Below are 23,337 nucleotides of genomic sequence, written 5' to 3'. Positions count from 1 at the left end.
TCATTGCTTCAACCTCTGCTTACAGCAGCAATCCTTTTACTCAGACTTCCTGTTTCTGGCACTTGCCTTCTTTTATGCTGTATTTATACTTCCCCCGTCTGTGGTTGAGTAAGTAGAGAGCTGCAGACCTAGTCTCCCTCTCTTTCTCTCTCTCTCATTCATTTGTACACAAAGGCTCACACTTCTCTCTTCTCTCTCTCTTTCTCTCTCTCTCTCTCAGAATGACAATTCTAGGTACAGGTTTTGGTATGGTTTTCTATTTACTTCAAGCCGTTTCTGGAGAAAGTGGCTATGCACAGAATGGTGAGTCATTTCTAACTTTTTTAAAAAGGATTATGGATTATTTCTAGCATATTTTTCAGGTTACTCAGTTCCCTAACAAACCTGAGCTGGGCACTGGGTTGGTAAAGAGCTCAAGAACTTAACATGTATTATCATGTTCTAACTACCAAAACAAGGAAATTGGGAACAATACCATAGGTGGCTTATAATGCATCAGAATTATCAACAAAGAATGCATTTGACTCTAAAAATGCAAATTGTAGAGGTTGATTAATGTCTCTGATCTTACAAGAGAACACTCACATAAGCACATGAATTACCCTTGTTAAAAAAACTCCAAGATAATTTTACTTTGTCAGGAAATCAAGCAAGATTTGTTTTGTTTGGCTTAAGAGGTTCCAAAAACATAATTTTGCATGATAAGATAATATCCAGAAATAATAGCTTTGTCTGAATTGACTGGTGTTATATCCCTAGAACTGAAGTTAATATCTAGAACATAGTAGTCATTCAACAAGTATGTGAATATTTCTTCAAAATACTTTAGCTTTAACAGATTCATGTTAGATTATTAGTTAATAGCTCACTAGAGATCTGAATGAGTTGTTTCATTTAAATACGTGTAATTACCTCCATAGTCATTGTATGCAATAATTCTCTTTGAAATGTTTAAAGTGCTTAGTTCCTAGAGGCAGATCCTAAGTTCTTAAGAAGCATATTATAATTATAACAAGATTGTAATTAAAAGTGATTGGGAACTGCCCTTTCATTTTAAGAGTTAAGAAGTATATTGCTGAGCTGACATGATGGCACATGTCTTCAAGCCCAGCACTATGGAGGCTAAGGCAGGCAGATCATGAGTTCAAGGCTAGTCAGATATAATAAGTTTGAGACCAGCCTGAACTACATAGTGAGACCCTGCCTCAAAAAATATTTTTCCTTATAGACGATATCAATACATCAACCTAGTGACTCAGCTTAGATTTTTTGAGTCATGTTTCCTTTCATGTTTCCTCAGCTTAGATATTTTGAGTCAATTTACTTAGTAATTATCAACGATGGAAAACCCTGGCATTTTCTCATTAAAGGAATTGTCAGAGGGGTGACATTTTTCAGTGTGACCATGTATTAATCACTTTGTGAAGGATGATCATTATTCTATGCAAAATGTTTCCTTGGGTTTGCACAAGGCCAGACGTGTGGTAGGAAGCATGAAAACTTTATTGTGCTTTGATGTAATATAGTTTCACTATTTCTTTTTAAAAGAAATAAGAATTCTGATTGAAAACTGGGTTTTCACTTCAACTTTTAAAATTTCAGGATTTTACAAGATCTGTAACCATTGGTATACACCATCATATGAAAATATTTCTCAGTTAAGCGTGTAAGGAATTCACAAATAACTAGCTGCTTTGGGTTGAATGGTAAGTTAGCTCACTGATAACTACAATTATGTTCAAGACAAGAAAGGATACTTTTTAAAAGTCCCAAACATTTAGACTGTTAATCATTGGAAGAAGTCTTCAAAACCACACTGCCTTGCTTATTAATACATTCTAAAAAACTTAATTTTCTACACTTAGAGAATTTTAATTTATATGCTTATATACTTAAATATTACCAATATTTTGAGCACTTATTGAATAATAGATCAACTCACTGCTTATAAGAGCTCTATGTAAAACCATAGTAATAATAACACTTTCAATCAATATAGAACTCTTATTCAAAAGAACAAATTTTTCATATGTATTTTCATAATTAGAATTCTTATTTTAACTTTTCATTATTTATTTTTAAAAATATAACAGAGCTAACATTTATTGAGTGCTTATGGAGCTCTAAGCTAAGTCCTTGTGTAGATCTATTCAAGGATTCCTATAATATGAGTTTCTGTATCAGAATACTAACTCTTACAGAGAGTGAGTAACCTGATAGAGGACCACAGCTATCCCTATAGAATAGCTAGGCTGTAAACCTACATCTGTCCAGCAATGGCACTGAACTCTTAACCACTGTTAAGACTCTTAGCTAAGAATTTTTCAACTCACATCAAATAGAACATCCTCTTTATCAAAGACATGCAATTTTACAAGTCATTGAAGGGAATTTTTCTTGGTTACAGAGCAAGTCTTCCCAGTATAATCTGCTAAGGAATCAATGAATGACTTCTTAAAGCACAGCCACTTTAAGTATAAGGAAAATTGTATGATTAGTTATTTGCATGTTCTGTGAGATTATACAACAGACATACTTTCCCAGACTAGATGGCTAAGGTCAGTGGAGTCCTTTCTTCTGCTAGTACCTGGCATGTGCTACAGTATGCTCTCTCCAGCTTACATTGTGTATCGAAAAATTATGGAGCTATAGCTGACCCATTGGCTGTCTGAATCCAAATAGTAATGTTATCTGCTGTATAGGATTGGTGGAAGCTCCACGGAAGAGAAAAATCAAGACAATGGAGAACTGCCATGTAAAGGCAGTCTAAACCAAACAAAATTATTTCATTTTGAAAGCTGACAGCTCTTAGGGGAAGAGATCTAAGTCTATAAAATTAAAATTAAACATGTTTTGAAGTATAAGCCCTAAAGGCTTCCCCACCTTACTTACGGTCATCAGGAGGCATGCTATACCTTGCTGAAATGACACAAAGAACATTGCTGGTGAAGGAATTGTGAGCTGGATGGATTCAGTGAATGGTCAAAAAGACAAATACGTGTGGTCGTGAGCAGTACTCACAGCTCTTGTCTAGCTGGGTTATTGGAGAATTTTTGCTTTGACTAGTCATTCAATTGGTTGGTCCTTCACAACCAACTTTATTAACTTTCCCTCAGACTCTTGGGTTCAAGAACACACAATATAAACTGCCCATGAGTTCTGTTCCATGAGTTCTGGAACACTCACCTGGAATTCAATTTTAGTACATTCAATATCTATCTTAAAGCCTTACAAGCATCAAATTTCTCGTACTGATGGGCTAAAACACTTTGAAAACAGGCCTAAGTTCATACTCCTTTACTCTGAACTCTGAGAATGACTTTGATTACTCTAGATTTTTTGAGGTCCTATTTGGAGTATATTTGCCAGCAGGTTTTACCACCCTCACTTTTCTATTATATATTCTATAAATGTTCTATTAAGGTGCAGCCCACCTTAAGAAATCAGACACTATTTGTGACAAATCAGAATTTCCAAAAGTGGTTGCAAAAAATTAAATCTGGTTCTTCACTTTCTTCCAGAATATTGCTATTACAAGTAGGAAACAGTATCTACAGAAGAATCTTTTAGGAACAGAGATAGACATTCAAGGAGAATAAATTTTTCTAATCATATTTGCCTCGATCATTGGCTTAAGACAAGTTACCTGATATTGTCATACAATGGAGATATCAATACTGTTTTTAGTCAGGATTTCCTTATTAAACAAAGGGAAGTAACCACTTAAAAAGTGGTTTTTACTATAATACCTATCATCTTTCATTTGGAAAAAAATACTTAAGAGAAAATGAATGAAGACCAGTCATAAAGTCAAAACTTGAATTAGGTAGTTTAGAATTATGGAAGCAGAGTATCTTGCATTTAAATTGTACAGACATTAAAATGTAACAAAGATAGCAGAAGAAATTCTAGGTTAAGTAAGGAAAGAGTCTGTTCAGTGCCTCTTTCTAATTCTCTGATGCACTAACACAATGGCAAAAATATCTGGAAGTTATTTATTAACTATAATGAACTTTTTTTCTATTAGAAAATTCTGCATATTGGGTTTTGTTTTTGTAACCTTTTTCTTATCTTTGCCCTTGGAGTTTCTTTCTTTAGATAAAATATAATCCCTCCTTCATGTCTGCCACAAACAGCTGACATTTTACTAAAGCCACACCATATTTTAAAGGAATGCCTTTATTTGTCTAACTAATAGCTGCATGCCTGTTCCTCTTCAGGGGATTTGGAAGATGCAGAGGCGGATGACTACTCATTCTGGTGCTATAGTCAATTGGAAGTGGATGGATCCCAGGACTCATTGACCTGTGCTTTTGATGACCCAGACGTCAACCACACCAATCTGGAATTTGAAATATGGTGAGAAAAGTGGTGCTTAGGAATAAATCTTCAGTCTCTCTTTAATGTGCTCTTTTAAATATTTGCAAAGGAAGGAGTGTCTAGCCTAATTATCAAATGTTAAAATTTATTGAATTCTCAAAACTTCATGAAGTTCTTCAAAACTTCATGAAGAACCTTGTCCTTTGCCAAAAGACTCAAGCAAATCAATTCTCACTGTTCATCTGATAGGTCCCAATACTGCAGCTAAATGCTTCAATAGATCTTAGAGATGCTACATCTCCCCAGTTTCATAGAAGACTTTAAATCCTGTTCTTCCTGTAACAGTCATTTCAAAAAAATTTATTTGCCTACTGTGAGGCAATTTAGTGAGTTCAAACTAGATTTTGCAATGAAGTTGTCTGATTTGTATTCCCAATACCAGTACTTACTCCCTTCTTGACTAGCAGCAAGGTATGTAACTTCTGTAAGCCTCAGTTTCCTCACCTGTAAAAATGAGATTACTGGTATCAGATGAAAGTTGCAGTGATTAAATAGTTTAATACACATAAAGCATTAAGAATAATCATCCAGTGTGTAGTGAGTAATGGAAAAGAGACATTGAATCCTAAGTCTGTGAATACACACCTAAAACTTCCATCGTTTTGAAAGAGTTTGATTCCACATGATCCACCCAACGTCAGTTTTCCCAAAATCCAAGGGAATATGTTGGCTCTTGGTTTCATAAGACCTCAGAGTAAAGGCAAAAACAAAATGTCTTTGGTTTGAAAGTTGGTAGAGAGCCCAGGGAACTTTATCTTCTCCATTCCCCATAAGTCATCTCTTGTTGCCAAGGGTTACTATCTCTAGTGATTTGAAAAAAATACTCTAACATGAAATTTTGACTTGTGGGTATCTCCAAATTCATATCAGATGACCTCATTTTTTTTCTAGTTTCCTAGTGAAGAAAGTATGTCAAGATCCTCTGGTAATAAAGAGGGCCTCTTTTATGGGTTTAAAAACCCATAGACACTGAAACAATTCATTTCTGTATATAGTTCAGACAAGCTCGGAATTACATTTAATTTTAATTTACAGGAGCTTCCTGCATATATTCATGCAGTGCTTTCTACTGCAATTAGTGAATGAACATGGTCTTGGACTTCAATATCAAAATGTGTTCTCAGTATGTCTCTTAGTTTATTTCTGTAAAGCACTTCCCAGAGAGATCAGGAACCTACAACTAGACTATGCTAAAGCAGTTAAACTCATTCAAACAATATGCTAGTTTTTATGGGAAAACACCTTCTCACACAGAGGTTTGACTTTGAGTTGTCCAATGAGCTTCTTGGTGAGTATTTGCATACAGCGCTTTCTCTTGGCTAAGCTGAGGCTGACCTTTCCGTCCACTTTCACTCACAGGTATTTGACCACTTTTGGTCAAATTGAACAAATTTGGCACAATTGAACAAATTTGTGTTCTTCCTTTAACCAGTCTCTTGACTTTTCTGTCATATTTTAATCTGTCCAGAGCCTCCATTTAGGTTTTCTAATCAGATTCTGATATCTCGGAAAACGATTATCTTAAAACATGCATGTGTGGCGGGAGTGTGGGTGTGTGTGTGTGATAGTAAATGTGAACTTAGTAGGGCAAGATGCTTTCAGGGAGCAGCATTTTCATAAGTGGTAGCTATACCTTAAGTAGGCGATTCATTCTTCTCCTGGGTTCAGAACAATTACATTCAGTTAAACAGGGTTCTGTATTTGCTGGTTAAGCAATCTTTTCCTTTATTTCCTTCTTTCTTCCTCTTTTTTTGATTCATTATACATTAATCATATGAGAAGGTTTCATTGTGATAATTTCATACATGTGTACAGTGTAACTTGAATAAGTTTACTCCATTATACTCCCATTCCACCCCTCTGTTTGACCCCCTCTTTCAAAGTGTTTAGTGGATTTCATTATGCTATCTTCATATGTTTATATGCAGTGTAATTCCATCCTCTTCAGGACTTAGTATTCTTTCCTTCCTCTCTCTCCCCTCCAGTGATTTCCTCCCCAACAGTCCTTCATATACATTCATGTTCCATTATTATTATTATCATCATTAGCTCTAGGTTAAATGAGTTAGCAAATATAAGATTTAGCAAATATAAATTTGCTAAATGAGTTAGCAAATGTAAGATTTGTCTTTCTGAACATGGCTTATCTCACTCAGTTCCATCCATTTTCCTGTAAATGACATAATCTCATTTTCCTTTCTGACTGAGTAATATTCCATGATGTGTTTATATACCATATTTTCTTAATCTATCAATCAGTTATTGGGCACTTAGCTTGATTCTACAATTTGGCTACTGTGAAGAGAGCTGCAATAAATATGGATATGCAGGTACGTATCTCTCCTTCAGATATATGCCCAAGAGTGTTACGGTGGTGTCTTAAGCAGGTCTATTTTAAAATTTTTGAGGAAACTGTTCTGATTTCCATAATGATTGTACTAGTTTACATTCCCACCAGCAATGTATGAAGGTTCCTTTTCCCCCTTATTCTCACCAGCATTTGTTGTTTGTTTTCATGATCATGGTCAATCTGACCGGAGTGAGATGGAATCTTAGCATGGTTTTGATTTACATTTCCTTTAACATTTCCTTTACATCTAAGGATGTCAAACACTGTTTCATGTATTTATTAGCCATCTGTATTTCTTCTTCTGGTAACCATATTCAATTCATTTGCCCATTTATTAATTGGATTATTTGTTCTTCAGCTGTTTAATTTTTTGAGTTCTTTGTATATTTCGGTAGCTTTTTGGAGCATTTGTTGTTGTCAGGTAATATAAATTGATAAAGAAGAAATTGGAACCTTCTAAAAATGGGGTTGAAGTTGTGGTACTTATGTTTTTCATTTTGATTTTCATTAAAAGTATCACCAAAAGGTTTTTCATATATAATATAGAGATGAAATAAAGAGAATTTACTGATTTTTAAGATGTTAATTTAATTCATATCTCAATGTGTTTTTTAAAGAACTAGTCACTATTTAAAATCTGGGTATCTCATTTAAAAATCAGATCTGATAATGCTGGTTCCATACAGCAAAAAGCAGCTAGAATAGAATTTTGACTTTTTCCTACAAATGGGTAATTTAATCTCAGTATTGAAGTTAGGATCATTTCTCTCATTTACATAGAGAATTTACAGACATTTTAATTTGAGACCCTAATTTTGCGATGTTTGCATAATTTTCAATAGCTCCCACAAAGCAATCATATTTCCACATTCTTGGAGGTACAGCGATCACTCCCATGTAGTGCCTACAGATGCACTTCCAATATATATTATTTGTTTTCATCAATTACTGCCACTGTCACAGGCTTGCACCCTGATGTTTTAGACTTAACTACTAAGTCAATATTTTTGAGCTAGAATCTGTCTTTCAGAGCCAAGTCATGAATGAAACCAACAGGTTTTTTTTCCCTATTATTTCCATGTGACTATCTCTTTGCACCATCAAGAGAAATGTGTCTCTCCCACTAAACTATATATGATTGGAGGAAGTGTAGGACGATGGAGGTGGAGCTAAAAACCTGGTCCCAAAAGTTCCTGCCTGTTTTCAGTTCCAGGAGATTTGAATGAGTGGCTTGCATTGATTTCCCCCAAGAAGGTCCTACATGACCAAAATCACCCGCCTATTGTAAGATACTTGCTTTGATCTTTGCCCCCTAATACCCTAGAACATCTCTGTCCATTAGAAATATAATGCAGTCTACAAATCTATGAGCACATATGGAATTTTGAATTTCCCAGTAGTCACTTTTTAAAAAAAGAACTAGGCAAAATTAATTTCAACAATACATATTATTAACCCAAATAATCTAAAATAGTATTTCAATACATAATCAAAATGAACAAAATCCCATAAATGAGATTTTTTCATCCATTTTTATATTGAGCATTCAAAATGTACAGCATATTTTATACTTAGATCACATTGTAAGTTGGACCAACCAAGTCCAGGAGTTCAATAACCACATATGAGATCATGACTATTGTTCTGGAGAGTGGAGCCTTAGAACATTGCTGACTCAGGCTATTCATAGTTTGTAACCAAGTAAATTGGTAAAGTTGAATTGGAATGAATTGAGTAGGACGGTGCACAGGGATTAATACTGTTTTCCTCCATCTGCCTGAAGTGAGGGTCAGTGGTACAAAACAAGGATCCTTGTTCTAGTCTGCTGATTGTATCTTAGTTTCTCAGCTCAGCTTTCCCTCCATTTGGGGGCAGCTCCTGGAGTTTTGAGCCCCTAAAACAGGTGGCCAGACTCGCAATATAGCTTTATGGCGATCCTTTATGGTCCATTGATCATTGATCTCATCTGTGAGACATGGGAATGAGCTGAGCATACCATTGTAAATCCTTCTTAAAACCCTAAAGTAGCAGAAATGTTTTATAGGCTTAGGCTCCTTACTACATTTAAAAAATGTTTTCCTCTAAATATTTTATAGTTGTAGAAAAGTTCATATTTTCCATACATTTAGTCAACTATTTCAGGGCATTTGCTAAAAAAAACTTTCTATTCTCCATTGAATTAATTAGGTTGCTGTCAGTTAATACAAACTATACTTGCATGTATGAGTCTCTTTCTGAAATCACTATTCTTCGTATTGATCAATTTATCTATCTTCATGCCAGTAGTACATTGTTCTGACTACAATAGATTTCTACCAAATTTTTTGTAATTTATTCATTTAAATTTTATTTTGTCATTTACTTTTACATGTACTTACATGTGTATACATTATTTGGTTTACCTCCACCCTTAATCCTGCCTCCAGGCAGAACCTGGTCCACCCTCTTGTTGAAGAAAAAGCATAAAAGATAATAAGGAAAACATAGCGTTTTTGCTAGTTTGACATAAGGATAGCTATGCAGGGACAATCTTTGTGTTGTTTCCATGCACATGTGTATTGTAACCCAAATTGATTAATTTCTACCAGACTTCTTCATTAAGGGGCTTGAACTCAGGGCCTTTATCTTGAGCCACTCCACAAGCTACATTTTTGTGAAGGGTTTTTCAAGATAGTTTTTCAAGAACTATTTGCCCAGGCTGGCTTCGAACCGTGGTCCTCTTCATCTCTGCCTCCTGAGTAGCTAGGATTCAGGCATGAGCCACCAGCACCCAGGCACCCAGCACATTTTATTCTCAACTTTCTCCTTTCACTCTCTTGTGTCAACATTTACTTCCTTACTCAAGACTCATATATTACAATGGTTGGTCCATTGTATTGCCTTTGTTCCTTACTAAAAAATCAATTGGCTATGAAAAAAAAAAGCCTCATATATTTGTCTCCCAAGAACTAAACACAAATTATTAATTAAACATCATCAAATTCAACAATACCATACCTGAACTCATTATGCCTAATACCCTTTTTTTGCTCTTGGATAATAACAGGCATCTAGACCTTAGGAAGTATCTCAAATTCAACTCTGACTTGTTCTTCCTCCTGCTTGCATGAGACTTTAAATTTTTATGTGCATTCAAGTCTACATCCAAAGAACCATCCTGACTTCCATTTATTTTCTTTTCTTCTGAAACTCCCTGAGTTCCACTCATTTGGATCCCCTGAATTATTGCAGCATCTTTGTAATGACTCTGCTGTGGACTATTTTTTCACCTATCTTCTACTCTTCTAAACTAACAGTTACTTTTTTATAAACCAGAAATTATGATTTTGCTACCATATTTCAAAACATGATACTGTCCTGAAACTCCCTGTCTGTGTCTTTGCCCACTCATCTCCATGTGGCTCTGTCTGTGCCACCTACAGTTCTCATTCTAGTCATGGTAGAATCCTTGCTTTCCACAAACCACCGTCACCTATTATGCCTCTGAACATCTGCTCAGCCAATTTCTTGCCCACCAGTCAGGTTACTCTTTTTCTTTTGTATTTATTCATTCAATCATCCTACAAATTATGCAGTTTAAAATTTCCTGGGGAAAGCTGGGTGTGGTAGTACAAATCTCTAATTCTAGCACTCTGGAGGCTGGGGCAGGAAGACCATGAATACAGGACCAGCTTGTACTACATAGCAAGACACTGTCAAAAAAAAAAGAAAAAAAATTCTTGGGAAAGACAAGAAAAAATAAAAAAGATAATACATATAAAAATATATTTAAAAAATATGATAAGCATGATGAGGTAAACTAAAAAGGGGTTTAGGTAAGAATGCTGAAAAGATCATATCTAAGCCAAGACTCTCAAGAATGGAAAGCAAGCAGCCAAGATAAACCCAGAGTCCTGGAAGAAGTTTTAGCAGAGATGAAAAAAGAGCTCAAATGCTCTGAGTCTTCCATATTTGTTCTATACTTTTCTGTGTTGTTTTGGGTATTATGAATTCCTTATATTTCCACATAAATTTTGAATCAACTTATTGTTTAAGAAATCATTCTATAATTTTGATTAATATTATAGAGCTCAATTAGGAAAGATTCTATTTTATCAATATTGAATGTGTTAATCAACAAACAGAGCTTTCCAATTATTTAGATTTCTTTTAATATCTCTCAGCAATGTTTTATAATTTCTAGTTCAATGGCATTGAACATTTTTTATAAATTTTATTTTTGAGTATTCTGTGCTTTCATTGCTAACATAAATGGAACTGTCATTTTAAACTTCATTTTCCTATTGTTTGATGCTATCCTATAGAAATATAACTGACTTTTGTCTAATGGCCCTGATGAATTTGCTTTATTTGTTCATATAATTGTATTGGAGATTCTTTATAATTCTCCCTATGAACAAATCTATTTTCTTCAAATAAAGGAACAGATTTCTTCCTTTCTAATCTGAATACCTTTTGTTTGTTTCTCTTGTTTTATGAACTAGCTAGAACCTTCAATATATTGCTGAATAGAAATGTAAAAAGTGGAGATCTCTCTCTTGTTCTGATCTTCAGGTAATAATTAATGCTCACAACTTCACCATCAGATATGATATTAACTATCTTTTTGTAAATGGCCTTTATTAAATCGAGGAATCCTGTTCCTTGTCAGTTGAGAGATTTTTTTAAATCATAAATGGATGCTGGGTTTTATCAAAAGTAAATTCTGTATCAATTAAAGATGAACTGAACATTTACATCTTTTATTCTGTTAATTTGGTAAGTTTTATTAATTGATCTTTGACTATTATACCTACTTTGGTTCCCTGGGACTCACCCTACTTTTTCCTAATGTATTATTATCAATGCTCCTCAATTTTTTTGAGGAAATGTGAATATACATGTTTGAGGGATACTTGTCTATAGGCCATTTTTCTATAATATTTTACCAGTTTTGGACACCAGGGTTAAGCTAACTTTATAAAATAAGTTAGGAAGACTCTATTTCACCTTTATTTCCTGGAAGAATTTTTGTAAGATAGACAGAACTTTTTCTTATACATTTAATAGAATTCACCAACCTATAACCATTAACTATAGAGCTTTATTTGTGGAGTATTTATTGGTAATAAATGTAATTTCTTTAAAGAAAATACAATTATTGAGATATTCAGTTATATGTGGCTATGTCTCACCAACTTGTATTTATAAGATTTTTCTACTGCATCAAAGTTATCCCATACAGTAGCATAAATTTTTAAATTTCCTTATTAGTCTTTTCATATCTGCATGATCTGATCTATAGTGATATGGCCCGTTCATTCCAGATGTTGCTAATTATATCTTGATTTCTTTTCTTGATCAGTCTTGTTAGGGTTCACAGGCCAAAAGTGCCTAAGAAAATCCCTTAAATTACTCAATGTATATAATCCTTTAGATTATTTTAGGATTTCCCTTAATCCACTTATGGGGGAGACAGTATCACTATTTCTTCTTCTACTTATTCCTATGTAACATCAAAATAATGATTGCTTTCCTGTGTAGATGAAGTATTTAAATGAAGTCTTTGTTTTTCAGTGATCACGTATAAAAATCCAGGATTTCTCCCTAATTTTCATGAGCACACTTTGACTATTTCAGGTTCTTTTGCATCTAATGCTGGAGTAAATCATCACTGATTATAAGCCATAGCCAGCCACATTATTTTCCTCATTATCTTTCTTAAACATTCATGTGCCCACCCACATACATAAGAACACTGAAGTTGAAGTCATGCAACTGAAATGTGCATATAGAGTTATTCCATTGTATTCAGAAACTCCTACCTGAATCAAGACAGACTGCCTTTTGTTTCTACAGTGGGGCTCTTATGGACATAAATTGCATGAATTTTAATAAACGGCAAGAGATGTATTTCATCAAGACAAGGAAATTCTTACTGGTTGGTGACAGTAACATATGTGTGAAGCTTGGAAAAAAGAATATAACTTGCAAAACAGTGAACATAGCCAAGATAGGTAAGAAGTTGTTAAGAGCATATGGTTGTCATGTTTTGCATATCTGCATATCTGGATGTTAAAAGTAGGCAAACCATGGAAATAACTTCCAATAAACAATAGTAAATTCTCTAGTTCAATATTTAATACATGAAAAATTTGACTTTTATATTACTAATTCCTACTGTGAAAGAACTCTGAGACTCTTCAAACTGAGCTATGAAAGTTCAAATTGACAGCTACAGATTGAGAGAAGGCAAATCAATATAAGGTATCTAAACAGAGATGAGCCTTCCTTAAATGTTATCTATTCACATATGTTCTTCCCTTATTCATCTTGCCTTATCCTGAATTCTCTATAGTCTTCCCTACATATTCATGGCATATTCTGAGTGTATTCAGCTACATTATCAAGCTATTTTTAAAATGTAACTATGCTTTCTGTATTAGAGTTTCCCACAGAAAGGAAAAATAACAAGTGGGAGATATAGATATATATATCTTTCAAATATATATAGATATATATATCTTTCATATATATAGATAGATAGATATCTTTCATATATATATGTATATATATATATATATATAAAAGAGAAAGAGAGAAACTGAGCTGGCTCATGTGATCATGGAAACTGTCAAGTTTGGTATCTGTAGGGTAAGCCTCAAGGCTAGAAATTCAGGTTAAGAGTAAATGTTAGAAAGTTCAGGATGTTGTGATGTTGAATCCAAACTCTGCAGGACAAGAAATGCAAGCAGATTTTCTTCATCATATATAAACAAGAGAGGCAGAGTACATATTCTGCTGGTAGCACGGGTCGCTCTGGAAGGGATGGCATTGGAAAGCACTCCTGGGAAAGCAGGATGAGAAATAGTAGAGATGAATCTGCAGCATCTTCTGCTAGCTTCTAATGTGACATTTCAGTCATGGAATTACCACTTAATTGAGTTTAAACTGAATGATCCTGATTGAACCCAAGAGCTACAGCTTACCTTCAACCGTTTACTCACGTTCTTCTTTTACATTAGCTGCCCTCTGCCCAATAAGGCTGGAGACGCATATTCCTGTCTTCCCATTTTGCTTAACATGGTAGACAGATACGATTCTTTAGATTACATTAGACTATATTATTTTTTAAAAGATTGCTTAAGGAATAAACAACTTTTCCCAATTTGCTGATACATTTGCACTAGAAAAAGAGCTGTCTGGAGAGCTCTGGACAAGCTAATGGAAGATTACAAAGCAAAAAATCAAAGCTAAATGAAAAAGAGCAAGCATCAGAAGTAGACAGAATTAGACTCAAATCCTGAAAAACCATTTTATGTGAGCTGAAACTTAAGTTAATTAACCTCTCTGAGACTCAGTTTCCTCTTCAGTGTAGTGGTAGTAAATGACCATTGTTCATTGTATGCTAAGCATTCAGAACTTAGTTGGTATGCAATATTTGATCTGGTCCTTTCCAATTCCCCTCTTATTGAGAACCCATGGGAGATAGGAATAGGCAGGAGCTCAGAAAATTAGCAGCTTATTAGTCTTGGAAGCTTCTGTTGAGAATATGAATGAAAGGCAGGTGTAAGAAGGTCTCTGGGGCTCTTGGGTGGGTTATATACATCTACCATTTCCCTCCTGCTTTCCTGTGGGGAATCTTCTTTTTTTATAGTGCAGGGAAAGGTAAAATAAAAACTTTAAAATTCTGCCCTTTCACAATAAACAGCCAAGGATAAAGAAGGAACCACCATTCCTTCTAGGACAATATAGGAGAAAGGTAGGCAGTCACCACAATGAACAAGTAAATATAATACCTGAGCCAAACTCAGGAGGGTCTCATTTGATTGTGCCAATAGATCAGTCTAAACCTCAGCCCAGATACTCATGAATCCAGATCAGTGTAAAAGAAAGTCAATAAAACATCAGAGTGGAAATCAATGAACACACACACTACTTTTATTAATAGGGTTTGAGGTCAGGTATATAAAAAAAGAGCACCTCATCCCTAGACAACAAACTTCTCAAACTGCTATAAAAGTTGCCAAGATCAGGCCAAGAAGTTTCAGGTCCAAAGTGTAGAGGCAGCCTGATGCAGACTGTTTCCTAAGAAACCAATATCTTTCTCTGGGATTGTTCTGCCTGAAATAATTTCTATCTCCCTCTAACAACATATCTTATGTGGCACATCTGATCTTAAGGACAATTTTTTGTGGCAGGTAGACAGAAGGACCATGAAGAGTTAAGTATTAAGATAATTGAGACTTTCTGAGGAGATAGTCTGAAGCCACTCAAAAAGTTATGAGCCAGATCAGGATGCATATCTTCACTTCTGTGTAGCAGAGATGAGCTGCCGAGGTCTTTAGCTATTACTCTGTTTTATTAGAGGAATGAAAAGTCAAAGTTGAAATACTCCTGCATTGGAGCAGGTTCTCTAGTATGCCAAAGGCAAAGAGAATGTATTTTAGTATAAAATTAGCACTAGCATCTATCACAAAGAGGAAAGGAAGTCTGGGAAATATGGCTTGGATGTGAACCCCCCCAAAAAAGAAGAAATCACCTTCTGAATAATTATTCAGTTGCTGACATAGAAAGGGTCAGAATGATTTTCAGAGTAGATGGATTTTAAAAATTATAATAATTTCCTTGATGACTTTATAGACTGACTTCATTTCCTTTTTTTTCCCCAGTGAAACCTGAGGCTCCTTTTGATGTAGAAGTCATGTATCGTGAGGAAGCAAATGACTTTGTGGTGACATTTAATACATCACACTTGAAAAAGAAGTATGTAAAACAATTAATGCACGATTTAGCCTACCACCTGGAAAAAGATGGAAATAACTGGATGGTAATGTAGATTTTATTAACCATGTTAACAAAATAAAAACTTCTTAATGATATACATTTTATTATCCCAGAAGTGCATCTAGCTTGAGAATGTTTAACTAATGATTTTGTTTTCAAAACTTACCCTTTATCCAGTGAAACTCCAGATATAGTGTCAGCTTCAGACCCCACAAAACCTGCATCTTTCCTGGCCCATCCTGATCTAAATTTGGATTTTATTCCTTGTTCCATTTTTTGTCTTTATAATGTTTCTAAACTTAGTTAGACAACAATACAAATGGAGACCAAACTGATTCTTATTATTCAAAGCCTCAAAAATTGTCCTGTCTAGAACCACATCCATGGACAAATGTGAAAAAAAATATCTCTGAGTAGCATCACCAAGACATAGCCACAATTCAATTTATAGAATTTGTAGCAGCAGAATGAGGTAAGGGGAAAAAGCAGAAGATTTTCTGTGCTTTTTTTTTTTTTCAATGCCTGAGGACTTAGTCATTGAAGTAACAACATAATATTCACTCTACATCATCTGGTTGGTTATGTAATCTCTCTCTTCATGACTTACTGAGGCTGGAATGATCTGGCTGTCCCTGCAATCTTTTTTGGGTAGAAGGTGGAACAGGTGGTTTGGAACAGGTGGTTTGGAACAGGTAGTACATTTCTATAAGTAGCATACTGAAAACAAATAAGGGTTATCCTGGCCTGAGTAAAGCAAGTAGTAGGCATAAAGAAGCATTCTTTTTTTACTGAGAAAGAGAAACCATCCATTTTGTGTCCATGTGGTACAGAAAAGACAGAAGTTCAATTAACAAGGTAGGAAAAACCTGATAAGTTGGTTTACTCTACTTTTCTCCCCACATGCATCCAAACTATATGATTTTTATTCTACTCTCTTCTGTTATTCATCTGAAAATTGCACCAATGTACAGCAACTCTAATTCAGAAAAGAAGGGTTTTAAATAATTTGTTCTGAAACAATCAGATTACTGAAGGTCCTGAAGGTCCAGGAAAAATTGAAGTTAAATGTCTAGTCTCTACCTTAGGCTTATCTGTGTCAACCCACATAACCAAATTTTTAAGTCAAATTGAAAATTAAGATTAAATTGCACATGTATAGCTAAATGACAGCATATCTATATAAAGAGAGCTTATAAATAATTAATAAAGAGGCAAATATCACATGACCAAGTGTGGTTTCTCATACCTGTCATCCCAGCAACTCAGGAGACAGACTGTGACCATGGTGGTTCAAAGCCAGTCAGGCAAAAAGACGGTGAAACCCCATCTCAATCAATATGCATGTGATACTAGCTATATGGGCGGCATAGGTAGGAGGATTACAATCTGAGGCCAGCTCCAGAAAAAATGCAAGAACCCACCTGAAAAATAACTGTAACAAAAAGGGCTGGGGCATTTCTCAAGTGGTAGAGCACCTGCCTAGCAAGTGCTAAGCCCTGAGTTCAAATCTTAATACTGCCAGAAAGAAGGGAGGGAGGAAGAGAGGGAGGGAGAGAAGAAGGAAGTAAATATCACAGTATAAAAATGAGCAAAAAGTCTACAAAATTTTCATAAATAAGAAATATATATTTATTCAGTTAATATAAAAAATTAAGAAAATAAATGTAAATAACAATGAAATATTACTTTTAGCTGTCAAAATGATAGAATATTTTCTTTCTTTTTTCAACACAGAGTTAGGGAGACTATTACCTTTATATTACTATTAATGGTGTAAAATGGTTTATTTCTGGAGGGAAATGATTCCTACTCATTGGCTTACTCTTTGTCTCCTCTTGATATGAGAAATGGAAAAGAAAAGAAAAGAAGATATAGAAGTGGGAAAGGAAGGTGGGAACTTGGAAGTGATTTATATTTTCCCAAAGTGAGGAGAGCCTCATTCACCTGAATAAGATTTATGAGCTCATAGACTCTGTCTCTACTTTTGCTGCTGACTCCTCCACATAGATAAGCTCCTTAGTCTAACAAATATTAGAGAACCTCAAAAGGGTACTTACATGACTAAGATTTGAGAGAGTTAGACAGCATGGCATTTTCCATCCTAAAAAAGTAACATACTTTTTACTCTTTAGCATATGAATTCAACTAGCACAACAATGACACTGTTGCAGAGGAAACTACAACCTGATGCAATGTATGAGATTAAAGTGCGATCCATCCCTGAAAACAACTATTTTGATGGCTTCTGGAGTGAATGGAGTCCAAGTTCCCATTTTAGAACTCCAGAGACCAAGAGTCTGGGTGAGCAGTAGCTATAGAGTCCTCATCTCCCCTACAATGCTTTCTGTGTCAGAGTGTGCGAAAGTGAGGAGATCGACCTGAAGGTTCAGATTCCATGGAAAGCCTTCTTCCACTTTGTTTAGAGAGTGGCTTGCCTGCCATCTTTGTCCTTTTATGAAGAATAAGAGAGCAGTGGGAGCAGTGTCCATAGTAGCTGATAACTGCTACAAGTTGTCTTGATGGTACTGCCTTAAATGTTCCTGGGAAGCATTAATGATTCTGAAGAAAATCTCCACCCACTACCTCCCGTTTATGATTTAGTCTGGGATCCCAATGGCTGGCCTTGCTAAGACCCCTCAAGGGAACAATTATTTTGATGGCAGGTGGACAGGCCAGTGTGGCTGTCACATGTCTCTTTTTTCCAGGATCATAAAGATGTCCTTGGGGTTTAGGAATTAATAATGTCCAGAAGAGCCAAAGGACATGGCTAAGAAAGTTACCTAAGCACCCCACACAGAACTTCCCTTGGGGGGTTGGAGAGACTGTTCTTCTCTACCAATTTCCCATCCTCACCCTGGAATTTGTTGCAACTGGAGGGTAAATGCTTATGTCTTCATGCCCCGCTTTGGCTTCTTTTCCTTGGTGGTGGAAATTGGGAAGGGAATAGTGGTTCCATGGTGATGGAGCACTTTTACATTTCAAGTGGTCAATTTCTTGCCCTGCTCACACAAGTCAGTGCCACTTAAACCAGGCACATCTTACTATTTACCAAAGAACAACCTTCAAGAAATAACAAATGAAGCCATGTTCCTAAATAAACTCAAAACACCATGAAAGTCTACACTACTGCATGTTTACTGATGCTAACCATGATATATCCTTGTATTCCAGGAGAGATGGATCCTGTTTTACTAACTATCAGCATTCTGAGTTTTTTCTCTATGGTTCTGTTGGTCATCTTAGCCTTCGTGTTATGGGAAAAAAGGTGACTATTTTTTTAACTAATCATGTGGCATCCCAGGCAGGAAGTGCTTGAGCCCCACTTTTTGATGAGAAAATCCAAAGGGGAATTAGCAGTTCAGAAACTATACTGTCCAGTATCCCTTCCCATTCTCAGGTTCCAGTGGATTTCCATGGTTGATTTAAAAAAGGCAAAAATGTGTAAGGCAACTCCTCTTCCAAAATAGGAATTCTTTATGTAGTGTTTCCCAAACTTTTCTTCCAAAGTCTCGTAAAGGACACAGAAGAAATTATACACAGCAATGCAAAATGTACTTAATATCTTGACTTTCAGCACAAAAATTCATGGGATTTTTTTTGTATTCTATTCTATGATAGAGTCTTGCTTGTTTCATCATAAAATGATTTTTTAAATTATGTACCAGCTAAGTTTCTTAATATTCTAGGAAGATGCCCTCTGCAAAGAGTCACATATCCCTAAGACTGCAAATACTCCAATTTGAAAAATACTGCCTTAAAGCAATTACCATGAGTAACTTAGATCATATTCACTACTTCCATCAAAATAAGATCAAAGAAGTTACTGCCAATCATGAGAAGGGGCATAAATGACCAGGTCAAATCTTAATTCCACAGCCATACCAAAATGATGTCATTGCAAACCTCATTGTTCCTCCCTCTAGGGCTCTTGCCCTCAGATGTGTCATTGTCCTGCCTTGTTCACAGAGTAGAGCAATAATAATGAGCTTAGATTCAACTCCTCCTTGGACATATAGGGCACTGGGACCCAAAGAAAGCAAGTCACTTGTCCAACTCACCCATCTAGTGTGGCAAAGCGAAGACCAGGACAATGTTCTTCTAATTCCTTGCTCAGAATAAGTAGATAAATCTATTATTGTGCTTATTCCTTCTGCCATTCATTTCGCCTATCAGTGTCCTCTGATTTCAGGATTAAGCCTATTGTATGGCCCAGTCTTCCTGATCATAAAAAGACTCTGGAACAACTGTGTAAGAAACCCAAAAAGGTAAGTTCTTCTGTAGTTTAAGTAGCACTATATTTATGGCATCCCAGCAGCCAAGAATGGTGCTCCAAAACTAGGAGCAGCTGATGCCACTTCTAGGGATATAACCAAAGGAATGTGACTCAAGTTACTATAAAGGCACCTGCACACCCATGTTTATTGCAGCACTATTTACAATAGCCAAGCTATGGAAACAGACAAGATGCCCCATTACCAATGAATGGATGAAGAAAATGTGGTATTTATACACAATGGAATTTTACTCAGCCACAAAGAAGAATGAAATTTTGTCATTTGCAAGTAGATGGATGGAAATGGAGAACATCATCTTAAGCAAAGTTAGCCAGGCTCAGAAGGCCAAAAATCGTATGTTCTCCCTCATATGTGACTTTAGACCTAAAACAGATGCAGTAAGATTATTGGACATGGGTCACACACTAAGGGGAGAACACGCACAGGAGGAATAAAGAAAGGGAAGGAAACCTAAAACTTGAATGTGGTTGATGTGCTCACTGTAGAGGTGCGAATAAAGTAAACTTAAACTGCAGAGGCCACTATGGGAAGGAGACCAGGAAGTAGTGAAGAGGTCTGGCAGAGATGAACCAATGTGGGTTGCAATATACAAGTACATAGAAGCAAAACTAGAAATCTCTCTGTATAGGTATCTTTATCTCAAACTTGCAAAAGCATTGTGTCTTTCTTATTATCTCCTGTGTTTTCTCCTCAACAAAATTGGAGAAGAGGGCAGAACAGGTTCTGCCAGAAAGCAAGGCTGGGGGGAGGATGAATGGGGAGGTGGCCTAAACAATGTATACAAATGTAAGTAAATGTAAAAATGACAAAATAAAAGACAGAAAAAAAAAAACTAGGAGCTGCTGAACATCAACCTTTGGTTCCTTGTAATATCATAGATGAGGCTTACTTGAGGAAGAGAACTTAAATAGGATGTGAGTCTTAGAACTTGTAGGCTTCCTGGGCTGGAGGGCCCATCAGTGGTCACTTCAAACCCTGCAGTATCACAGCACATCCAAAAGCAAATAGTCTACTAAAAAACAAGAGGGTAATTCTTTAACATTCCCTGGTAAACCCATCAGAAAGATTCTTAGACTTTATTTTCTAATATGAACATTTGGTTGGACCTCTGTCTGGAAGTCATCTTAATGCCTCTCTCTTTTTCTGTGCAGAATTTGAATGTAAGTTTCAATCCTGAAAGTTTTCTGGACTGCCAGATTAATGAGGTGGATGGCATTCAAGCTCAAGATGAAATTGAAAGCTTTCTGCAAGATGCTTTCCCTTCACAACTAGAGGAAACTGAGAATCAGAGGCTTGGAGGCAATATTTGTGGCCCCAACTGGCCATCTGAGAGTGTCCTCATCACACCAGAAACATTCCAAGGAGAGTTACCTCTCAGATGCCTGGCTGGAAATGTCAGTGCGTGTGAGACTCCTATACTCCCCTCCTCTATGTCCCCAGACTACAGGGAGGAAGACAAGAATGGGCCCTGTGCATACGAGGGTATGCTGCTTAGCACTAGAACTACAAACAGCACCTTGCTCCCACCATTTCCTCTCCCATCAGGGGTTCTGACACTGAACCCAGTTGCTCAGGGGCAGCCCATTCTCACTTCCCTTGGACCAAGTCAAGAAGAAGCATATGTCACTATGTCCAGTTTTTACCAAAACCAGTGAATTGTAAGAAACCCAAAAACATACATACCTATTACAATCAACAATGGTTACTGAGAGGAGAAGTCTAGAGTTCTTTCTCTCCCTAGCCACACAAAGAAGACAAAAATTAATTCAACCCCACTACAGGATTCTGAGACATCACCTTGACCTCTTGGTTCACTGGCATTTAACACAAGGCAGAAACATTCTGCTTCTATCATGTCGATTTGGCACTGAGATTTCAAGTGACCCAAGAAAAAAAGAAGCAATCTTGTATCCCTCATATATATAAATACTATCCTGAAGAAAGGAGGAGATAACTCTAGGGTACTATTGAGATCCTTCTCCAGCTCTAAAATCCTCTCTGTTCAGTGTTGTTTAGCACTTGTTATTATTTGAATTTGGTGTGTGTCTGTATTTTATTGGAAGCATCTTAAATCCTTATATTATATTCATATAATCATAACTGCTGCTAATGCTTGACTATATACTCAGGGACAACATATGATGTAAGATTGCACACTGGTTCAGCCCAATCCTCTCTTAGACTTCATAAAAAAAAAAGAAAAACTCCTGGTTGAAGACAATGTGTAAAGCAGGAATGTCAACTGCCAGTTCCATATAATGTGAAATGAAAAGAGAGCTGAGAAACAGGCAACCAATATAGTCCAAAAAAAAAAAACTATGCCTGCGTACAAGGGACCCACAGTTATTCAATTTGTTTTCTATAAGCCTTTGTGCTTCTCCTCAATGTGGTTCCACTTAGGAATTTGCTGCATCAAAGCCAACTATAGGCTATTTCAGATGAACAAATTGTGTTTTCTTAGGTCTTCTGATGGTGCTACAAGGTTTGGAACTGGCCAAGAATATAAAAATAAGAAGAATATAATATAAGTAGAGCACCTGGAAATGATACAACTCAGAAGGCATTTTTTTTCAATCAGCATTTTACTTTGGGATTCTTAAAAAATACCCAGCATTCACTACAGTGAAGGTCTCGGATTTGACTGTACATTTCACATGCATTACTAACATTTTGCATAGCTGCTACAGATATAAGTATGTGATGTGTATTACCATCTCATATTTAATTAAATGCTAAGGGACTTTTCATGGCTGTACTGTCTTTTGTGACAGATAGCAGGATATCCAGAGTGGACCCCATGTTCTCAGCCACTAGAAACACTCTGGGGTCATTTGCTGTCATTTTATGGGTTTGGGTTTCCAGAGAAATCTTTTTTTCAGAAACTAAGTAATTAATAATTAATAGTCACTTATTGAGGAGCCACTCTGTGCTACTTTATACTCTGCTAGGCACTAGGATTAGAAAGATGAGATAGCGTTCTCCCAGGTCACAGTTACATGGGGCAAATGATATATAAGATACATAGGAACACTACAGTGTTATACCATTGCCTTATGTTAAAATATCACTCAGGATTCTTAGCTTTAAGCAATAGGAATATCTTGTTCTACCTATTTGCATGTCTAACCCCAAACTTTCCTTTTTTATAAGGATATTAATCTTACTGGATTAGGGCCCATCTTAACAAATTCATTTTAATTTGACTATCTTTGTTAAAAACCTATCTCCAAATAAGTTCACATTCTGAGTTATTGGATATTATGACTTAAATATATGAACTTTCTATGGATATGCTACAGTTTGGATATGATATATGATCCAGAAACACATGCATTGAAGGCTTTGTCCCCAGTATAATATCCAGAAGTAGAAAAATTAAAAATGAGTTTGTTAAGATGAGTCTTAATCCAATATGGCTGGTGTCCTTATATAGCCGTGCACACAGGGAGAACAGAGATCCTAGGTGATGTTTCTACAAGACAAAGAATGCCCAAGACTGTCAGGAAATCACCAATAGCTAAGAAAGAGGCATGAAACAGATTCTCC

At 35.9% G+C, this 23,337-nt stretch overlaps 1 protein-coding gene and 1 long non-coding RNA gene across 6 annotated transcripts in view; one reads left to right on the top strand and one right to left on the bottom strand.

The window, feature by feature from the left end:
* Positions 1–5,440, bottom strand: part of LOC141424216 (uncharacterized) — a 50,490-nt gene extending 45,050 nt beyond the window's left edge. For 2 of the 3 annotated variants that reach the window (XR_012449191.1, XR_012449194.1), the window contains exon 1: positions 4,770–5,440. This is a non-coding gene — a long non-coding RNA (uncharacterized lncRNA). The remainder of the gene's footprint in view (positions 1–4,769) is intronic. The other variant, XR_012449192.1, reaches the window with a different exon arrangement.
* On the top strand, positions 102–22,536 carry Il7r (interleukin 7 receptor). 3 transcript variants are annotated; one of them, XM_074077628.1, is made up of 9 exons: positions 155–303; positions 1,603–1,706; positions 4,221–4,359; positions 12,569–12,726; positions 15,382–15,539; positions 17,629–17,797; positions 18,668–18,761; positions 19,686–19,761; positions 20,943–22,536. In XM_074077628.1, the coding sequence occupies exons 4-9, from the start codon at positions 12,579–12,581 to the stop codon at positions 21,444–21,446; spliced, it is 1,149 nt and encodes a 382-aa protein (XP_073933729.1). In that variant the 5' UTR covers positions 155–303; positions 1,603–1,706; positions 4,221–4,359; positions 12,569–12,578; the 3' UTR covers positions 21,447–22,536. The 3 variants fall into 3 exon arrangements, with proteins under 3 accessions (XP_020038847.1, XP_073933730.1, XP_073933729.1); XM_020183258.2 differs by lacking the exon at positions 1,603–1,706 and having other exon boundaries at positions 102–303; XM_074077629.1 differs by lacking the exons at positions 1,603–1,706; positions 18,668–18,761; positions 20,943–22,536 and having other exon boundaries at positions 103–303; positions 19,686–20,648.
* Positions 22,537–23,337: the final 801 nt, after the last annotated feature.

The sequence above is a fragment of the Castor canadensis genome, chromosome 6 (genome assembly GCF_047511655.1).
Source record: "Castor canadensis chromosome 6, mCasCan1.hap1v2, whole genome shotgun sequence".
Taxonomy (NCBI): domain Eukaryota; kingdom Metazoa; phylum Chordata; class Mammalia; order Rodentia; family Castoridae; genus Castor; species Castor canadensis.
Note: the sequence above shows the minus strand (reverse complement) of the source record. Positions and strands in the feature narration are given on the sequence as shown.